Here is a 19993-nt window from a genome sequence, read left to right on the forward strand (position 1 = left end):
CCTTTAAAATCACTTTTATCATTGTCCCGATTTAAACCAAAGTAAAGGTAACCGAAAAACGTGGGTGGCTTGACATTGACCTGTATAATCAATACATGTACCATTTTAACTTTTCCCAGTTATCTAAAACCACCACGGACTGGCTTACTCCCTGACATTGGGAAAATATTTTCTGTTGCGTGAAATCTTCATTTTTTCCAAATTTAACAACCAAATATTTTCTTGCTTCGCCTTGTTCAGCCTATTATTCTATTTAAATCATGGTACCTGAAATCCTAGATCGGCCTCTGTTAATAATTAGGGGGGGGGGTGTTTTCATGGAAGTAGGGAGTATAGGTTTGTTAAAGTTGGGTTGAAATATATTGATGACATGATACTGATTGTTTTTGCCTTAATAACAGTTTTCAGATTTTAACAAACAATGGAATTTATAGAAATTTCCAGGGTTAAACTTGCTTGCAGCATCTTAGTAACTTTTTCTTATTTCTTTGAATAGCTCCGAAATTAATATTCCTGTTCATACTTGAAAAACCTCATTAAATACACAATACACTCAGGAAAGCTTTGGATTGGTTAAACTAGATAAACAGCTGTCATAAAAAACAATATGCCAATCTACACATTTTTGGATATTAAAGTCCCATATAAATAGGAAAAAATGGAAAGGAAGTGTCTCCACCAAGAAAACAGTATTCCCAATATTAAACTTTCTGAAGGCCTTCTCAAGTATCATCAACCCTGACGCTGTACAACAGAAAGACAGACAGACAAATAAAATGATACACACTTCAAAAGATGAGTATGACAGGGGAATTTGACGTGTTTATAATAATTATGTTTATATGAATGAAATGATACATATGCAGAGACAATCTCATATTGGTTACCATGGTTACCATATAATAGTTTCAGATGATTTAACCCGCTTCATTGTTTTCTTAACTTCTTTTTCAGGAACGATAGAATCAAGGTCAGTTTCTAAAATTTCTGCTGCCGATTTCGTTTTGTGGTAATTCATTTTATTTTCACTAGAACTATAAAAAGTTTGGAAAGTAGCTTGTTCTGGGTACATATGTTGACTAGATCTGTTAGGTTCTACTTTCAAAGTGTCACCATTTTGATTTGCACGAGTTGAATTCTCTATCTGATCATATACAACCTCATCTGAATTTTGTTTTGAATCCATTTCAACCATGTCTTCAATAGAACAGTACAATGGTGTATTGAACACTTGAGAAGATCCTTTACCAGATGTTCTGAATATGTGTGGCTCGGCTGATCGAATCAGATTTCTCATTTGGATTTCCTCTGTGTTACCTTTAGTTTCATTTTCAAGACTTTGATCAAACAGCTTTGGTTGACCTTCTGATGACTGAACTCCATCTTCAACCTTATTTTCATTAATGGCTTTGATATTGCAGTTCATTTCTTCATAGTGATGTGAAGTGTTGTGATCAGGGAGACTGTTTTCAACACCAACATCACTTCTAATTTTAGCATCATAGCATTCAGCATAAATACTTTCCAAATTTTGCTGTTCAGTATCTGAAACTTTAATTGCACTTCTTATGTCCTTATTTTCAAGCATACCTTCAGTAGATATTTTAATATTAGCATTTGTTGAAGATACATTTTGAACAACATCAACTGGAATGGCATAATCTGAGTATGAAATATTTCCCTCGTCACTTTTATTATTGACCTCATTTGTGACACAGCTTGAACCAGAGTTCATCTCTACATAAGTGTCATCAGGTTTAATATATACAGATTCAAAGAACATTTTACGTTTAGGCTTTGGTGCAACTGGAGGAGGAACTTCAGAGTAGACTTTCTCAGTAGGAGAGGATTTTGTCAATTTGAATTTCCTGGGACTATAAATTTTAGAAGCTGAAGGAGGTTTCCATTCGCCTTCTGATGATCCATGCACATCACCTATTTCTGCATATCCAGGTGAAAAAATCACATTTAAAGCATCTTCAGACTGGTCTATTGGTGGGGGTGGTAGGGTTGCATTGAAAATAGAATTATCATCAGACTGACACATTTCCGGCGGAGGTGGGGGTGGTAAGGTTGCATTCAACATGGAATCATCCTCAAAGTTATCCATATCTGGTGGAGGGGGCGGTGGAAGGTCAACATCCATGTCTATTGACTTGTAATCTCCCTGACCAGAGCTAAATGCACCAGATTCTAAGTAATCATCTGTTTTTAAAGGCGGTGGTAGTGGTGGGGCAATATCTTGACTGGGTACTAATTTATTTACCACCTGTATGTCTATCCCCTTTCGTGGTTTCAACGGTTGTGCATAAACTGGAACATCATGGCTATGAGTACTTTGACTTGAAGATGATGAGAAATGATCTGAAGATAAGTCTGAATCCTTCCTTCCTTCAGATGTTGTATTTTCTCTTGCCCAGGAAAATTGTGTCACAGAGTAGGGCTGAACATTACTACAAAGGAAAAATACTTGATTTTTATCATACTGATTATCAAAACCTCTGATTGGTAGAATATCACATCTTAAGATATCATAGACAGTGATTAAGAAGGGGAAAGACCATGAGCCATGATTACATCAAAGTTGAAAATGGCCCATGTTAATTGAAAAAAAAATCTTTTAAAATGTTCAGAAATGGCTCATTTAAAATTTCAAATATTTGTATAAAATGCTGAAAGTCACAAAAATGGCCTTAAAAAAAATAAATTTCCGAACCACAGTTTTAAAGGAAGAAAGTCCACAATAAACCCTATATTTAAGTATATCTATCTTGTGAATGAATTGGACAAAATTGGAAATTAGAGCTTCCAATCTCACCTATTTAAATTCACATCAAAGTGTCTGAAACTTGTGTTTATCCTGGTTCAGTATAGAAATATAAAATCCTCACTAAATGTTTTATTTACATTTAAGTATCTGTCTTTATAAAAATCAGACAGGAGGTGCATGATTCATGCAAGTCAAAAACCCACCAAACTTACTTTCATTTCCTATCCAGCAATCAGTTACAGACAACATAATCAATCTTTGTTTTTCATTTGGGTGTTGGGCTTTTGAGATAAAATTTATATGAATTGTACATAAAAGTAGCTCTTTGCAAGAGTTATCATTCTTGACTTGCTTTGATTTGGTTGATTTTAGTGTGAGATGAATGTATGGATTTCTCAGAAGTGCAGATTTGCTAACAGAAAAGACTAATGTTACCTAAAAATATAGCATCTGAAGACTAAAAAAACATTGTTTTTCTTGCGTTGGTTTTCTACACCATGAATCACTTTACCATTGGCAGTGTCTTAATTTTATAAGGACTGGTACTTAATATGAGTACTACAGTAGTAAAAAACATATCAATGGAAAAAATGGGTTAATCTCTAACTTGCTTCTGTGTACAGACACCCTGAGAAATATTAGCTACCTCGTAATGGGAGAATCTACTGTGAAAGTACTATTCTTCGTGGGGTACGACTTTTTGTGGTTTTCATGGATAGGCAAAACCACAAAATTGGGTTCCCAATGAAAAGGAGATTTCCATATATGTGTAAACTGAAAACCTCAAAACCATGAATTCAAGAATCCATGAACTTATTTTTCTTCCCTAATCCATGAATAAAAGTATTTTCACTGTATTTTATACACTCTGAATTAAATTACAGTTTTAGGACTCAGAACATGCACTATAAATATGTATGGGACAGAAGGTAGGAAAATAATATGAATACAGTCAAACCTGTCTTAGCAAAACCTGCATTATGCAATCAGAGGTAGGCAGATCTGGGGGTGGGGTGGGTGGGTGTTAATAAATAAAAAAAAAGCCTCATTTTCTAACATTTGGAGGTAAGATTTGTAAAAATCAAGATTCATGCAAAACAAATCCTCCCCAAATAAGTTTAGGGAAAAAGAGGGGTGTGTTTGTGTATGCATGCTTAGCAAGCCTGTCCATGGATCTGCGCCTGGCAATATTCTGGCTTAAAATACTATGATTTAAATAGCCTAATATAGTGCATTTTAGTCAAATTAACCTATATATAAAGGTATATATTATGTGACCATGATTTTGCTCTCCTTCAGTATAACTGTACACAATGTACGGTAAACAACAATCAACATCAGAAATTTTAAAAAAAAAAAAAAAGCTTAAAATTAAGAAAACATTTCTGGGGTAGAAAACCAGTGTTATTGGGTATGTCAAGAGAGGCTACATTACATACTTTTAATAACCAGATATAATGTAAACATACTTTTAATAACCAGATACAATGTATATACACTGACATAATAAAATGTGACTTATGTGACTTCATGGAGTCATGCTGGGTGTGGAAGGGGAATTAAGAGAACCAGGATTCGAATAGTAATCATAAGAATTTTATCCAAGGATAAAAAAAGGCATACACAACAATGAACACGAAATAACAAAAATAACACATACAAAGAAACAAAAGCATATTAGCAACCAGGTCTCCACTAAAGCCTGGGAGTGTAGAACAGGTGTAACGGTAGGGTTTCCTTCCTAGAAACAACTGCTTTATATTCCCAACATTTTATTTCTTTTCCAGTTTTATCAAAACATAGGCAATATAGAGTAGTCCAGGGTCAAATGTCACTTTTTTAGTCAAAACTTGACATAAGCACCATCTGGTTTTTGGTTAGTGTTTGTCATCAAATTCATATAATAACTGACTATTTTCTAACATCTACAGAGACAGCTCTAAGGGGGAGGGTGAGGGTAGCTCTACCCTATGTAATTGAAATATTGAAATTCTAAAAAAAAAAATGTGTTTAAGCATTGAAAAAAATGATCAGAAGTTCAGTTCAATAAATATTCAATTTTTCTTCTATACAGCATAATTTCACTAACGCTTAGTCTTGTGAAATTACTCAAGGCCTTGGGTTTCCTTCCCCTGTTGTAAATTTCTCATATGCCATTGTTCTAGCTAATAATCATTTGCCCCCACTTTTCAATATCTGTCACATATCTGCCCCTCCCTGATGCCTTCAAATTTCACTTTAGGAAACTGAATAACCTGGAATGCAATATGGGTCATGTTGTGACTGTTCCTAGGTCTAAATCTAAATAATTGTCCTTGTAAATGTATGTAAACATTGAATCAATTTAAAAGGGAGAGATAAGAGTTTTGTCTATATTTACTTCTACTGAACAATATGAATATCAATGCTATTTGTCATCTTTGAAGTTTACATTGTAACATTGAAAATAAAATAGTGCATGTCATGACTTCTTGAAGCCCTACAATTTTTTTAAACTATACTTAATAACTGTAATGCTGCAACAATCACATCAATACTCTTTTTTTCCCAATCAAATCCTTCATAATAAACATTGTTAAAACTGTTTCATCTACAATAAATAAAACTTGGGATATCTGTCTCTATAGTTTAAAAGTATCGAACTCTTGTTTAAAGTTATTCATAAAGAATGGATATTAAAATTTCAAATAACAAAATAAAACTAGATCTGTGAAACAGCTAATTGAGTGATGTTTTTAAGGAACCATTAAGTTTGGTTATCTCCCTTCAAAGAACCAGACAATTATCAACATGATTTAATCACATCTAAATGCATGTATATGTCCGACCTCCATATGAAATCATCAGCAAAATCCACCATAATTTTTTTTCTTCCAAACATGTAAAACCTTTCAGATGGTAATATCCCTTTAAAATTAATTAGAAATGACTTTCTACTTTAATGCACATCTACCTTCATATACAGTTTTTCAAATTTCCAGAAGGATTCAGGAGTTGCTAAAAAATACTTTCCTAATGAAAACATGCTTCCTCTAATTTCGAAAATAACATTAATCTCAGCCAAATCTGAAGTTGTTGCATTCCTACAGCTATACAGTATAGTTCAAATAAAATGAAAAATGATTCAAGGGTGTTTCTTAAAAATTCATACCTCCTCTCCTCACTTCCATTTAAAAAGTGGGAATTATACATGTATTAAATCAAATAAAATAATCATCCCATAACCTAATTTTGTTAGGATCCATACAATTAAAAAGATTATTGTTCAAGATGTAACAATTTACCCAAGAAGCAGCTGAACCAAAGAAAGAAAGAAGAAAGTGAAGAGGAATAAAAATTTTCCAACAAAAAGATAGGGGTCCAACCTTTGGAACCCTGTCCCTGGATCCCTCAACTGGATCTTAGTGAGAAGTAAGAGAAGAACACATAGCTTGTCAACTGTCACATTTACCTGGGAGTGTTTTCTTTGTTACTGTCTGTGATATCTACATGTAAGTCACATTTCAGTTGTTTCACAGGAACTTGGTATTCACTCAGTATCTGAAAACCAAAAATTAAATTAGGAATACCTTGCAAATAGGATACCTTCTGCTTTAATGTACTATTAAAATTAATAAAAAATAAAGAATTTTGTCAAATGGATTATCTACCCTTGCAGGCATCAAATAATAATTATCATATTTCTGCACATTTATATATATGATGCCTAGAACTTCAATCAAAGTAAATTGAATTGTTTAGAAGGATTTAGGTATGAGAGATGTGACTATAATTATCTTCCTTTCTGCACATCCCTAAATAAAGTTTAAACTTCTTTTAAAGTTTCATCAAAATCTATTGACCTATTTAAGAAAAGTTGTAAGACTCTAAAGTTGGAATATTTCCCTCTTTTTGTGCATTCAAATTAAAAAAAAAAACAAAAAAAAACATAAATAACCACTAAATGGTAAATTCTGCATACACCATAAATGAAGTGGACTGGTATTTCACTATTCAGAATATTATGTTAAATTTAAAAAGATTTAGTCAAGCCGTTTTTTTTTTCCTCAAAAATACAACCTAGAAACCAAATGCATGTTAAGGATCAGCCATTAACAGTGCTCGCCTTTAGCCACTAGTCTGAAGCTAGTAAAAATTGATTAGGGCTAGTTAAATGATGTGTATATTTTGGGCCACTTGAATCCTACATAATCCAATACTACTGAGAATTTTGAAGGGAAGTACTGAATCAAAATTGCACACAAGGTATGCCTCATCTATAATAAAGCCACATACCGAAGAAGTATTATCAGTAGTGTGGTACCTATTTTCGTTAGGAGACCAAATCATGAAATCTTGTTCTTAACAAAAAGAAGAACGCCATTGATGTGTATCCCGAAAACCACAAATTGAAAAATCCACTAACTTGTGTTTCTTCTGTAATCCACATAAATTGGTATCCATGAATTAAAGTACTTTCACAGTACCAAATTAGAAATCAATTTTTGAAGTGGGAGCTCACGAAAAATTTTCTCTATCATCCCATATAGTGAAAAATGGGAAATTAATAGCAACCAAAACTGTTCACAATGTAAACTTCATATATTTTTGATGGACAGAATGACGGATGAGAATACAAGGTAAGTAATACATACTGGTACTTAATGGGCAGACTCATAAAACTTGTTAAAAGCAAAAACAACTTCATATTTAGGAAGCTTCCAATGCCTAAGATTAATCTTTTCTGTTCCCACTTTAGTCGTCAGTTTTTGAGATAAAACCTGGCAGATTTAATGTTGAAAAGAATTGGGGAATATTTATATGCATTGTATCATGAACCCATAAAACACCAAGAGTCTAATAAAACAATAATAGTAATTAAAGGTCAATTAAGGTCATGAGGGTCTTTATCAATAAACTTTAAGGTTAATCTCCAATCAATAAAGTGTCACAAGCAGATAAGATTAAACATTAAACTATTCTATTCTAAACACCTTTATCTTTATCAATATATTTGTTTGGAAACTATTTAGACTTTAGTTCAGGAATAGGATAGGTGTGCCCTGAGCTTGTTCACTTTATAGTTGTAGAAGTTCTGAACATTTTGTTTCATATAGAAACATATGTCGATGATTTTACAGTGTTTGATATTTAAAAAGATGGGTTAAAGACGGAAATGGCAGAATTCCATTAAACAGGAGACAAATGTCCAACATGCCTGAAATAGGATCCCATGATATTGGACCCGTACCTGATGCTAAATACCAAGTATAAAGAAGTGCAATTAGTAGCTGCTGAGAGAAGTGTTACAAAAAAAAAAACAGCTTCCCCACAAGCTTACCATTCACCATACTGTTACCCAATTTTCACATGGAAAAATTGGCCAAAAATAGGGCATCTGATAGAACATTAAATGATACCCCACCATGTTGCAAACAACTTTTTTTGGGGTAAAGAAAACTTGAAATGGCCATAACTTTCGTGTAAATAATCTGATCAAACTGAAATTTTAACTTGATCTGTATTTTATGACACCAAATAACTATAAAACTGAATAAAGATTTTTCAAAATCTTCTAAAGTTGTTATCTGGAAAACCTTCAGGGGAGGAATAGATGGACTCGGATCTGAACAAAGTATGTCAAAGAGGCTACATTAATAAATTCACTTAAAAAAACAAGTACTATCTTTTAAAAAAGATAGCCGACCCAGTAAAATTTGTTCTTTTTACTTATAATTTTCCACAATTCTTTCAGGAAATAACTTCAATTTTTTATACAGTTTTTTTGAACGCCAAAGTATTTAGTATTTAGCCAATCAGGAAACAAAATTGTGATGAGGTGACTTGCGTTTCAATGGATGAGCGTCTTAAAGATCAAAGGGTTAAAAGAGAAACTATACTGACTGTGTCGGAAAAACCCATAACATTAGTTATTGCATTATTGAAACTGCCAATTGATCAGTTAGGCTCACATTTCAAATGTTCAATTCTTTCCCGAAAATGATTACAAAGAATACAACTGTGTGAACACAATAATTTTCTTAGACTATTAATTTGAAATAAACTAAAAACAAAATTATTACAATACACTAAAAAATGCACTGACAGACTAGCAATATAAGATAAAAGGTAGGCAAGATTATATTGCCCAATATTCATACAATTACGTAATATACTATATTTGTAATTATTAACATAAATCAGTAACTGTACTGATGACACTGTTCTACAAATAATCATAAAATTTTACGACATGTATTGAAAAGTGCATACCATATGTAAGTCATATTAGATAAAAATGTAACGGAAATGAACAAGACATTGCTTGAACAAAGTTTTTTGGTACATGACCATTTAAGACTTAGGCAGGAGATGATACATCAAAAATAATTCGCAAAACTTTTTATTCATTCAATCCAGACATGACTGAAACAATAGTATTGAGAAAGTGTGGTCAATGGTAATAATTTTTGACTTGTAAAAATGGCTGGAAAATTTCGCAGAGGACATAATCAATTTTAAAATTTTCAATTCTGATTGTGAACTTTCTATCCATCAGGATTATTTCTAAGGTGCATTAAATGAATTTCAGAAAGAAATAGAAATACGGTGAACAATTTCACACAGAAAATGCAACAATTACTTGCTACTTGCATCATAATTAACACTCTGGTGAGGTTATCTCCCCTTGCAGGCATCTGACAATTATTTTCGCAAATGTAAATCTATATATGGTGCCGTATTTTACTTCACAATTTCATCAGAATCCATTGAGCTGTCTAGGAAAATTTATGCTTACAAGCTACACAGAAGAACGGATAGACACACTACCCAAAATAATGTTTGTTGTATCATTTTCTTGCCCTATATTTACATTGATTTGTACTTAAAAAAAAACCAATTAGACACATCAATTTTAGACATAGACAAATGTATAGACTTTATTTTAAATTACTTATATTTTTGCCATACTCAGCCATAAAAACCAATGTCAATTGATGACCTCCCTTTATGTAGTTCATGTAACACTTTATTTTATGCATTGTAAGCATGTATGTTCTATGTATAAGAAGATCAGAAGAAACTATAACAAAGATAACACAGATAAGAGTTTTAACTGAAAAAAGAACATGAAATAGCACACATTGTCATGCTAGAACCCCCCCCCCCCCCATTTGTTCAGGAAGTTGATATTGGACAGCAACCAAAATCACTAATAATAAATGCCTTTTCCTTTTAAAGCCACATACCAAATTAAAAATCAATCCATCCATTTGGAGCTGAGATTTTTGTGAAAAATGGGAAGCCCAACAAAACAGGAAGTTGATTTTTATAGCAATCAAAATTGCTTACCATGTATACCTCGTGTACACAAGCCACATACCAAATTTGAAATCAATCTGTCCAGTGGTAGTCAAGAATTTTGATGAAGTAAATGACAGATAGACAAAGGGAAGGACAAAATGATTCCAATATACCACCAACTCATTAAGTGGGGATATTATATATTTGCATGTAGTTAATAGTGTAGACTAAGTTGCCTCTATGCTACCTAGTTAGCAGAAAAGTACAAATGTGGACATTGAACATTTTTATTTTAGTAAATTTAGTGGATAGTTTTATTTTCGCTGTTTTGACGGTTAGAGCTGTAACACAAAAATGCAACTGTTGTGAATATTTGTTCGTAGAAAAATATACTATAATTTGAGGAAAGATTGTGAATTTAAAACTGCCTGAAATAAGATCAATCACTGAAACTGTGAAAAAAAGACCACACGAAAATATCCCAGTTTACAATACACCACCTGGTCATTGAGTGGAGCATGACAGCATGACAGGCATTAAAACTGATATCTGATGTCTGCTTTACGGAGGTTTTGTTTTGACAGATTTAATGGCTGAGAAATCACAGCTTTTCAAGCACCATTTGTTCTCCAATTCAGTGTAACTTTTATGTCTACTTTAACTGTCAATTGTAAGTAATGGAGTTACCAAAATTGGAATGTGCACCAAAATGTATTCATTAAAATATTTTGAAGCGTGAAGGGCACATTATGACAATTTAATCAATAGAATCATCTGATATTGCAGCTATTCTTAGAAATTTTTGGGGGCTTTAATTTGAATGGTCTACACAATAAGATAGGAAATAAATCAGTATAATTTTCTCTTTTCTCTTTCCAACACCTGTCACCATTGTAGTACATTACAATCAATAATAAATATGAATAACATTCCATGGTTTGTTAGATTTCCTAAACAAATCACTGGAAACTTTACCTAAAACAACTTCCATCAATATTTTATCAGGAAAGTTACATATATTAATGATTTACAATAAATCTATACTATTAAATGAAGAGAGTTAAATTTTGATTCAGCTCTTATTTATTCATTGGTAATTGGACATATATTCAATTATTTTACCATTATAGAGTTGGAACTTAAGTTTAACAAGACAAAGTATAATCCTCGTCTACGGGGGATTTAGGGTGGAAAAGGGGAAAATGCCAAACCGGATCACTAAGCCATTCCCGTCAATGGTTAATTTACTATTAACAACATGTAATGCATTTCCACCTGACTGTTTTGAAGTCAAAAAAATGAACTCCATCTACTTCTAAAAAAAAAAATGCTTATGCAACATCAAATTGAAGGACCCCCACCTCCTCCCTTGGTAAGAAAAATGGTCTGTGCCTAACTGGCTTTTTTCTAGTATATAATAACCCATTTAAAAAGAAATCAATATTGAAACAAGGTACAAAATTGTCATTCAAACTTCAGTTTGATTTCAAATCTAGTTAGGATTAAAACTTACTAGCTTACTAGCTCTGAAGTCAATCAGATTGGAAAACTTAACATGAATGTACACATGTTGCTGGTCTAGGGATACCCAAATTCGTACAGGAAGTTGATTTCTAACAGCACCAAAAAATCGCTTACATCTATATAAAGCAACATATAAATTTGTATCCAATCAATCCATCGGGAACTGAGATTTTAGTGATGAAAATTTTCTCTATCATTCCATATAGTAAAAATAGAGAAGTCCCATAATAGTGACAACATTCAGAAGGGTGGACAAGGTGATTCCAATATACCAACCACTCATTGAATGGGGTATAATATTTAGTACAATGACAAAATGCGATTAAGAACGTGTGGAAATGCTTCATAAAATTCTAATCAGTGGTTTCAGAGGAGTTGCAGGAGGGGGGGACAAAGAAAAACAAATAGCACAAACCCCACCAAAAAACTTGATAAACTCTGGTGATTTGATCACATCGAAAAGGTGAACAGTATCTGCGTCTTACAGGGCATCTGTTGTGCTATTAATTGGAGGTTGAGTCTGGTGAAAAAAAATGATATTTATGACAGAAAGAGGTATTGGTAATATTGTATAAAAACTTTCATATAATGGTCAATACATGAAAGATTGTTGCAACCAACAAATTAACTAATGAAACATTTTCTGAGACAAGGTACAATATTGTCATTCCATCTCTAAAAGAAAGTTGGCTTTAAGGATACATTGGGAGTGACATCAATTAAAATATCCCACTATGGTCCCATACCCTCAAGAAAATACACCTGACAAATACCTAAAAAATCTTCTGCCCTTCAGTACAAATCAAGTTTAAACATGACATTGCCTTTATATACATGGGAATTTCATTTATACAAAAATAAACATTTACAATGAAAACAGTGACCTAATTTAGGTTGACACTCTTAAAATGATTTTATTCTGACCACAGAACAATCAGGTAAGGCAATGAGGCAAGAGACCAGAGACAGTCTTTGCTGTGTTTTTGGTTTCACGATTTTGTACCTCAGACACTGGAAACGAGCAAAATAGTATGAAGCCTAGGAAAAGGGTATAAAAAAACATTTTGGTTAATTTGAAGGGAAACAACAGAAAAGTCTTACCACTTTGCAAGTATAAATAGACTTTTTATCAAACTACATTACACAATCTTTAACAAAAACAAATAAATGAATCATCAATGAGCTGATAAGGTGTGTATAAAGGACGGATATTACTGAGAAATGTCTGGCAAACTTTTACACTTAATAAACAGAGCAAAGTTATAATAACTGGAGGCTCCAAGGAACCTGAATTACTCATCGGATAGATACAAGGCAGATCCATAATGAATGTGAACTACAAAGACAGGCTCTCTGGGAGGAAAAAAATATACAGTGAAACTTCTGTAAGAACAAGTGGCTTTAGAGAGCCTGAAGAACTTGAAATAATGTGGCCATATCATTTAATCATTCAAAGCTTAAATGGTCTCTAATGGCCATCTTGTTGAATCAAGCGCAAACAAAATTTTATAAGATGTTAAAGTGTTGTCCCTTTCACTATTTCTGCCAAGTTTGGTCACTATTGGCTATGTAAAAGCAAAAAACATAAGCAACAATGTATTTCTCCATAAGGTTTTAATGGCAACTTTGAATAGCCGCAGCCATTTCCAGAGCCACACTAAAAGTGGATTGTTTGTACAGAACATTGAGGTCATTAACCCTATCAAGTTTCAAAACATTGGCACCTGCAGTTTCAGAGTAGTTGATCTTAGAAAACTGGCAAAACAGAAGCTTGAATGGCTGTGGTGGCCATCTTGTTGAATCAATAAGAACCAAAAGTACATCTTTTGTATTGGCTCTTGCATGTATCATTTCTTCCAAGTTTGATTAAAATTGGTCAATGGCTTTTCATGTAGTTTAGCAAAATGTAAAAAGAATATGATGACAGATGGAAAGTGATGGCATAATATCACTAGGACCTTTGGTCAGGTGAGCTAAAAAGCAATAGAATTTGTGGGAGATATCTGACCACCTTTCAAAAAGTTTTTTTTTTGTAAAGTATCAGACTGATAGTACTCGAATTCGAACTCGAGCAAGATATTGCTGTAGTAAACTGTCAGATACCCTCTCTTGTGATACTTAACATGCAGAAGCCTCAAGTTGGATGTTTCATTTACATCTACATAATTTTGATGTTTAACCAATTGATAAAGTTTCATCAAAATCCACTGAATGGTTTAGGGAGAGTTTAGTTTCTAAATAAATCCCATATTTTTTTTACATGTGTCATGCATATCTACATATGATGCACAACCATCAAAAAAAGTTTCATCAGAATCCATTTAATGAGATATGAATTGTGCATACAAGTAAAATGGACTGTGGGACAAACAGGTAGACAAATATTTGGATTCCTGAAATACTCCAATACAAACCACAAAAAAGCTATTGTGTTTTTGGGTCATCATAAAAAGTGGACTAATGGAATAGGTACACCATAATACCATGATGGGTTTAATAAATGCAGCAAACTGGATAATTTTTGCAATTAAATGTACTGTGTTACAATTTACTTAAATTGTCTTGTATTAATGGAAAAAAATTAGTACAGTACTAAGCCATTCTTTTGATATTCAGAATTATTCTTGAAATCCCCAAGATGATTACGGGTACTTATCAAAACGTATATTACACATTAGAACCTGAATACAGATTAAAATACATTATAGCCATAGACCTGTTTATGGAAATTTAAGACAAACCATATTTTTATTTGTATTTTATAAAAGTGATTAATAAACTCCTCAACTTTGATTCATTTTAAAATGGGCATTTTGGAAAGATTCACAATACATAAAGTGTAAAAATTGCAGTCAAATTTCGTAGAAAATATGACAAAATCACAATGGTAAAACCTCTGTAACCATATAAAGAGACTGATTTTTAAAGATCTTGTCACAAATATTTGATATTTTAAAGGCCTTTTTGTTGACAGAAAGAATTAATATTCAGTTCAAGTTCAGATTTCACAGCGTGATATGTTGTATTTATGGCAAACAGTAAAGAGATAATGCTTATACAAAACAATTATTTAGGTAAAGAAAGGTCACACAAAGTTGACCTTCACATAAAAGGTAAAATATTCCAACCTACCTACTCAAGCTACTAGTTGATCATATAACAGATCAGTAAAATCTACGAAACAGTCCTTACTTGGGCAATGACCAGAATGACCCACCTACTTCCCGCTACAAGTTGATCGGAGGAGAAATACATAAAATCTGATGAAATAGTCCATGATCTGGTCAACAAAAAAGCACTGAATACAAACCAAGATCTTAACACAGGTCAATAACAAAAGTGCCCCATAAACTGACCACTGCCGAAAATTTGGTCAACAACAAAATTATACCATAAAATGACCATGAAATGATTATAGGACAACAACAAAATGGCACCATAAATGGGACTAAAATCATAAAATGTAAACAAAAGAATCAATCAAGGCCACTTCAATACTGTCTTAATTATTTTGTATAACTGAATTATTCATAAGAACAATTACATAAAACAATTAACCTCAACAGGTAATCTAAATTCTGTGACCTATTTGTAAGCCCTTCAAAAATGTACATACACAGGAAAAACTTTTTGAAATGGTATATAAAAACAGATAATTCTCCTTACCATATCTAACATAAGCATGCCAAAAACAACTACTGGTACATTTTAACCCCCCCCCCAAGAAATTGATTAATGAGGTACATAATACAACTTGACAGGAACAAGGGCCTTTAGGTTAATTATCTGCCCTTTGTTGTAATTGTAAACTGAAATATAATACCAGTAGGCACAAATATAGAAAACTGTACTAGAAGTTCTGGTAAGTCTACAATTATAAACAAAGGTGTGTATGTTGTTTTCTTTAACATTTCTATGTAGTTGTAAATATTGCACTTTACATCCTAGTCCTTTGACAAGTGGTTAAGTAGTAGTCTTTGTAAGAATCATGCAGATTCTGTAATATGTGATACACCCCAAAATGGCTACATATTTTTATTTTTGTAATTAAGTTGCTTTACAAGTCTGTATGATGAAACAATTATTCATTCCAATCTGTCAGCTCTTAGGAGATAATCCACATTGAGAATCCAACTGTTTCTAAAGTATTTCAGTGTTATTTACAGAGTTATCTCTCTTAACTTTGAATTCTTCAGAACATTCTATATAATTTTTATCTCCTAAGAGCGCGGGTTATATGAGAAGCCACATTTTAATTTCTGTTCACTAGAACATTTTAAACAAAATCAAAAATAAAAATATGTAGGCTTTTTACCCATGAATCACACTTTGCATGATTCTTAGCTGGAGTACTACTTAAAATCAAACATCAACACATACACACAGATGTGTCAATTAAATAGGATGAATATGATAAATTGGTGTTGACAAGTCTTTGTACTTTTCAATTTCATGTACAATGTTGGTCAACATGCCAGGGGTATATGCTTCAGGATAGATTTAATTAGCTTTTTGGTTGTTTTCTAGATGTATTTAATATGTTTGAGGCATAGAAGACCACACTTGGGAAAATTACATGCCACTCCTTGCCTGGTTCTTACATAGAATGGTACTTAAAGGACACTACAGTACTGTTCATTCAGAAATTTATACATGAAATTATTTTTTTTTCTCGAAAATTAAAATAGAAATCACAGAAATGTGAAATTAGAAATTATTGCATTTTTTTAAAATTAAAGTTTTAAAATATGATTTTATACTATTGTGATTTTGACAAGTTTTTGTCATTGCAGTTTCAAGTCAGCATTACTTTTTCAGCAATAATAAAATCATTGCAATAAATCAGAATATACAGTAGTGAATGAAATCATTTTCAGCTTTTGTATTTTTTTATAGTTTATACACCTCCTGAAAAAGTGTAACATTCCCATTTTAGCGTGCTTTGTGTGCTTCCCGTGCATGTATTGTGTGCTTCGTGTGCGTATTTGGTGCAGTGTGGGATTCGTGTGCGCACTTCATCTTTCATCCTTCATGTCTTGTGCAACGTTCTTCATGCAATGGTTCTGCATTCTGACTGGATGATAAAACTATCTCCTATGGTAGATAAATTTTACAGAGAACCGTTGTAATTACGTTTTCTATGCCAAAATCAGTGTTCCTTTTACATTGAAAAAAAATTTAAGGAATCAATACATGTAGGAATGTATTCCCAATAACCTATATACAACAAATATGGATATTTTTCACATAAAAATTACTTTCTTTTCATATTCAGAGCAATTAAATGGTATCGTATAAGCCAAAATACTTTTTTATCTGAAAATTGAGTATATTTTACCCCAATTTAATGATATTTTAATATTTCTGATTCCCAGACCTGTGAAAATGTTTTGGCTATGTACCATGCATAATAAAAATGGAACTTTTTCATATCAATAATGCAATATTTTCTTTTTTAGACAAACAAGATGGTATCCCATTAGTTAAACTAGATTAATTACCTCAAAAGTAGAGTATTTGTATCAATACTTTATGAAATTTGGATATTTTAATTCTCCTGGAACTAGGAAAATATGTTCACAAAGATCCAAATTCAATAAATATGGACATTTTTCACATACAAATAGTTTTATTTATTTCATATTCAAAGCAGTATGATTGTATGGTAAAAAACTTTTGCAATGTATGATGTATAACGAAAATGAACATGATTTTACATCAAAACACATATAGACATTTAAAATTTGTATATATGTGAATGTGTTTATTAAAGCATATATACACATTAATGTAAAATTACATGTAAGATGTTCGCAATCAACAAAATACAACGAACAGACATACATTATATACCCTAATCTATCATTAGTTTCGTTTAGCAAGTCAGATTCTGAAATATACCAATTACTGAGATGAATACCGGTGGTCACGATCATTTGTGTATCGTGCTTTGTGCAACATGTTTCGTTTGGCTTTCGTGTATCATGTGGTTCGTGTGTTTCCTGTGCATGGGATTGGGAATGTTACATGTTTCAGGAGGTGTATTATCTATTGCTCCTTTTGAATATTTCAAGGTTATTGAACAAATATCAAAAAATTATTTGCAGATTAAAATGTAATATTGAATATAAAAGATTTATATTTCTTTGAAATATTTATTGCAATACATTTTTCTGATGGAGTCAGTATTGAATTCGCTTTGACATCACGTGACATCCATGATGCATAACCATAGCAACCTGACCAATGCAGCTTACAACCTTGCATTTCATTGGACAACTGTGGTAGCAACGGTGAAATTTAAGGCTCCATTGGGGGCATTGGTGACTGGAATATTTTCTATCACTTTTGTATATTGAATAATCTTTAATACATATATATTGAATAAATGGAAATAGTTTACTTGTTGGACCAATAAAATAATTGAAATACGAAACATAGAACAGTGTTCACACAGCTCACCAAATAAAATCTTAAATCAGATTTGGTAATAAAAATGCGAGAATATGTGTTGGCTATCTTTTTTAAAGATAGTACTTGTTTTTATTGTCATGTAAATCTAAAAAATAATCCTAGGCTTCCTGTTTTGGTATTACACCTTGTGGTACAATTTCAGAAAGATCCTCTCATGTATATTACTTACACTCATAATTATGGTCAAAACATCAGAAAAATACTTTTTTCTGATCCCTTCCTTAATGGGTCAAGTCTTAACCCTCAAAATTAAACTCAGTCTGGGGTAAAGAATGTAATTGAAAGATTTACAGTAATAAAAAAATCTCAATATATTCTAATTCACAGAGGCATTATCAGTGTAGGCTTAATATGTTGAAGAGTCTCTATACAGGTGTTTTTCTCTGGCATTTAATATCAGACGTAATACTGAAGTTTCTATAGCAGGTCTATTATTATAGTCATCAAAACATATTTTCAAAGTCATAGTGTCATGACCTGTTTACCCTCCCACATTAGGGAGGAGACTCCCGCAAATCAATAAAAATATTAAAAATCTTCCACAAAATAAATGTATGTTTGATTTGTGGGAGAGTTTAGGTAAAAAAATCCTACATTTTCTGTGAAAAATACTAAGTAATTGAATTTTTACACAAAAAACTTGCTTTAATGTATAAATCATTCACATAAGACAGTGTCAATACCACATTAACTGTTCCAAAGATTAACAGGTATGGACCTTATTCTTCAGGATCTACATAGCAGGGGAGACAATTCATTGGGTGTGTTCTACCAGGCTAGCCTACAGCAAGGAACAAAAGAATAGACCATGATATTATAAAGAATGGAAATGTCAGCAAAGTTCTCAAAATCTCAGATAATTACAATCAATAAATTACTATTAGCAACAGATTCCCCTTGCATCTTGCACTCCCTGGCAAGAATTAAGAAATATTCAAATTATGATGTACAGGGATATAAAATTTTATCCTGTGATCCAGTCTCTGTGACAAGCAACTAGAGAAACAATCATTTTATATTATTCTGATATAGTGCTGTTCTTTTTTGATGTTTAAGTATTTTTGCTGTTATTCTTTTAAATTAAGCAAACATTTACAATATTTGGTTTTATATCAGCTTAGTAAATAAAACTAGCCTACCAAACCACAATTTTCCTTAATTTTAGTTTCAAAATATGGTGACAGATAGATACATACACAAACAAGCAAGATAAAACAGCCTCTCGTTCATTTGATTTCGAAATACTAAAATGTAACCTGAAAACTCATTTTATATCATAATTAAAGACAGTCAAACATCAGTACCATGACATAACTAAAGTGTGGCATCTTGGCATCATGTGAAAAAATAAGGTATCTAATGGGACATCGAAAGGTTCAAGGGCAATAACTCTTACAAGGAGTCGCCTGACAACTTTGATCCCTGAAGACTTTTGAAGGCCTTATAATAAGGTCATTTCAGCAATTGAAAAAATTATGCTAAACCTAACGGTTTTGGAGATATATACAAAAAACTACTGTCTGACCCTAATGTTCTATTTTTAGAAATGGTGGCCATATTGTTTGACAGATCAAAAATCTCCACATCAGTTCTATGCAGGATATCCCAAGGAACATTCATACAAAGTTTGGTTCCAATTGGTCAAGTGGTGTCAGAAGAGAAGATTTTTGAAAGAAATAACATTCAAAACAGCAAAAAAAACGTCAAAAAAGGGCAGTAACTTCAACATGGCTTAGCAGATTAAAATGAAAATTTGACCACATATAGATCTCATCATCCTGAACACTTTTACCTGGTCACGGTTGGGCTTAACATAACCATTTTTGAGATATATGCAAAAAACTATTGTCTGACCCCTATGTTCTATTTTTAGTAATGGCGGCCATGCTTTTCAACAGTTCAAAAATCCCCATGTCAGTTCTATGCACGACAGCCCAAGAA

General features: G+C 32.3%; 1 protein-coding gene across 2 annotated transcripts in view; it reads right to left on the bottom strand.

Annotated features, from left to right (window-relative positions):
* Positions 1–802: 802 nt before the first annotated feature.
* Positions 803–19993, bottom strand: part of LOC148613606 (uncharacterized) — a 32649-nt gene continuing 13458 nt past the window's right edge. For both annotated transcript variants that reach the window (XM_088587047.1, XM_088587048.1), the window contains exons 8-9: positions 6222–6310; positions 803–2453 (exon numbers count right to left, since the gene is read on the bottom strand). In XM_088587047.1, the coding sequence (XP_088443173.1) occupies positions 893–2453; positions 6222–6310 (1650 nt within the window). In that variant the 3' untranslated portion in view covers positions 803–892. The remainder of the gene's footprint in view (positions 2454–6221; positions 6311–19993) is intronic.

This window comes from Perna viridis, chromosome 6 (genome assembly GCF_037379345.1).
Source record: "Perna viridis isolate PV_CMFRI_1.1 ecotype Kerala chromosome 6, ASM3737934v1, whole genome shotgun sequence".
In the NCBI taxonomy this organism is placed as follows: Eukaryota; Metazoa; Mollusca; class Bivalvia; order Mytilida; family Mytilidae; genus Perna; species Perna viridis.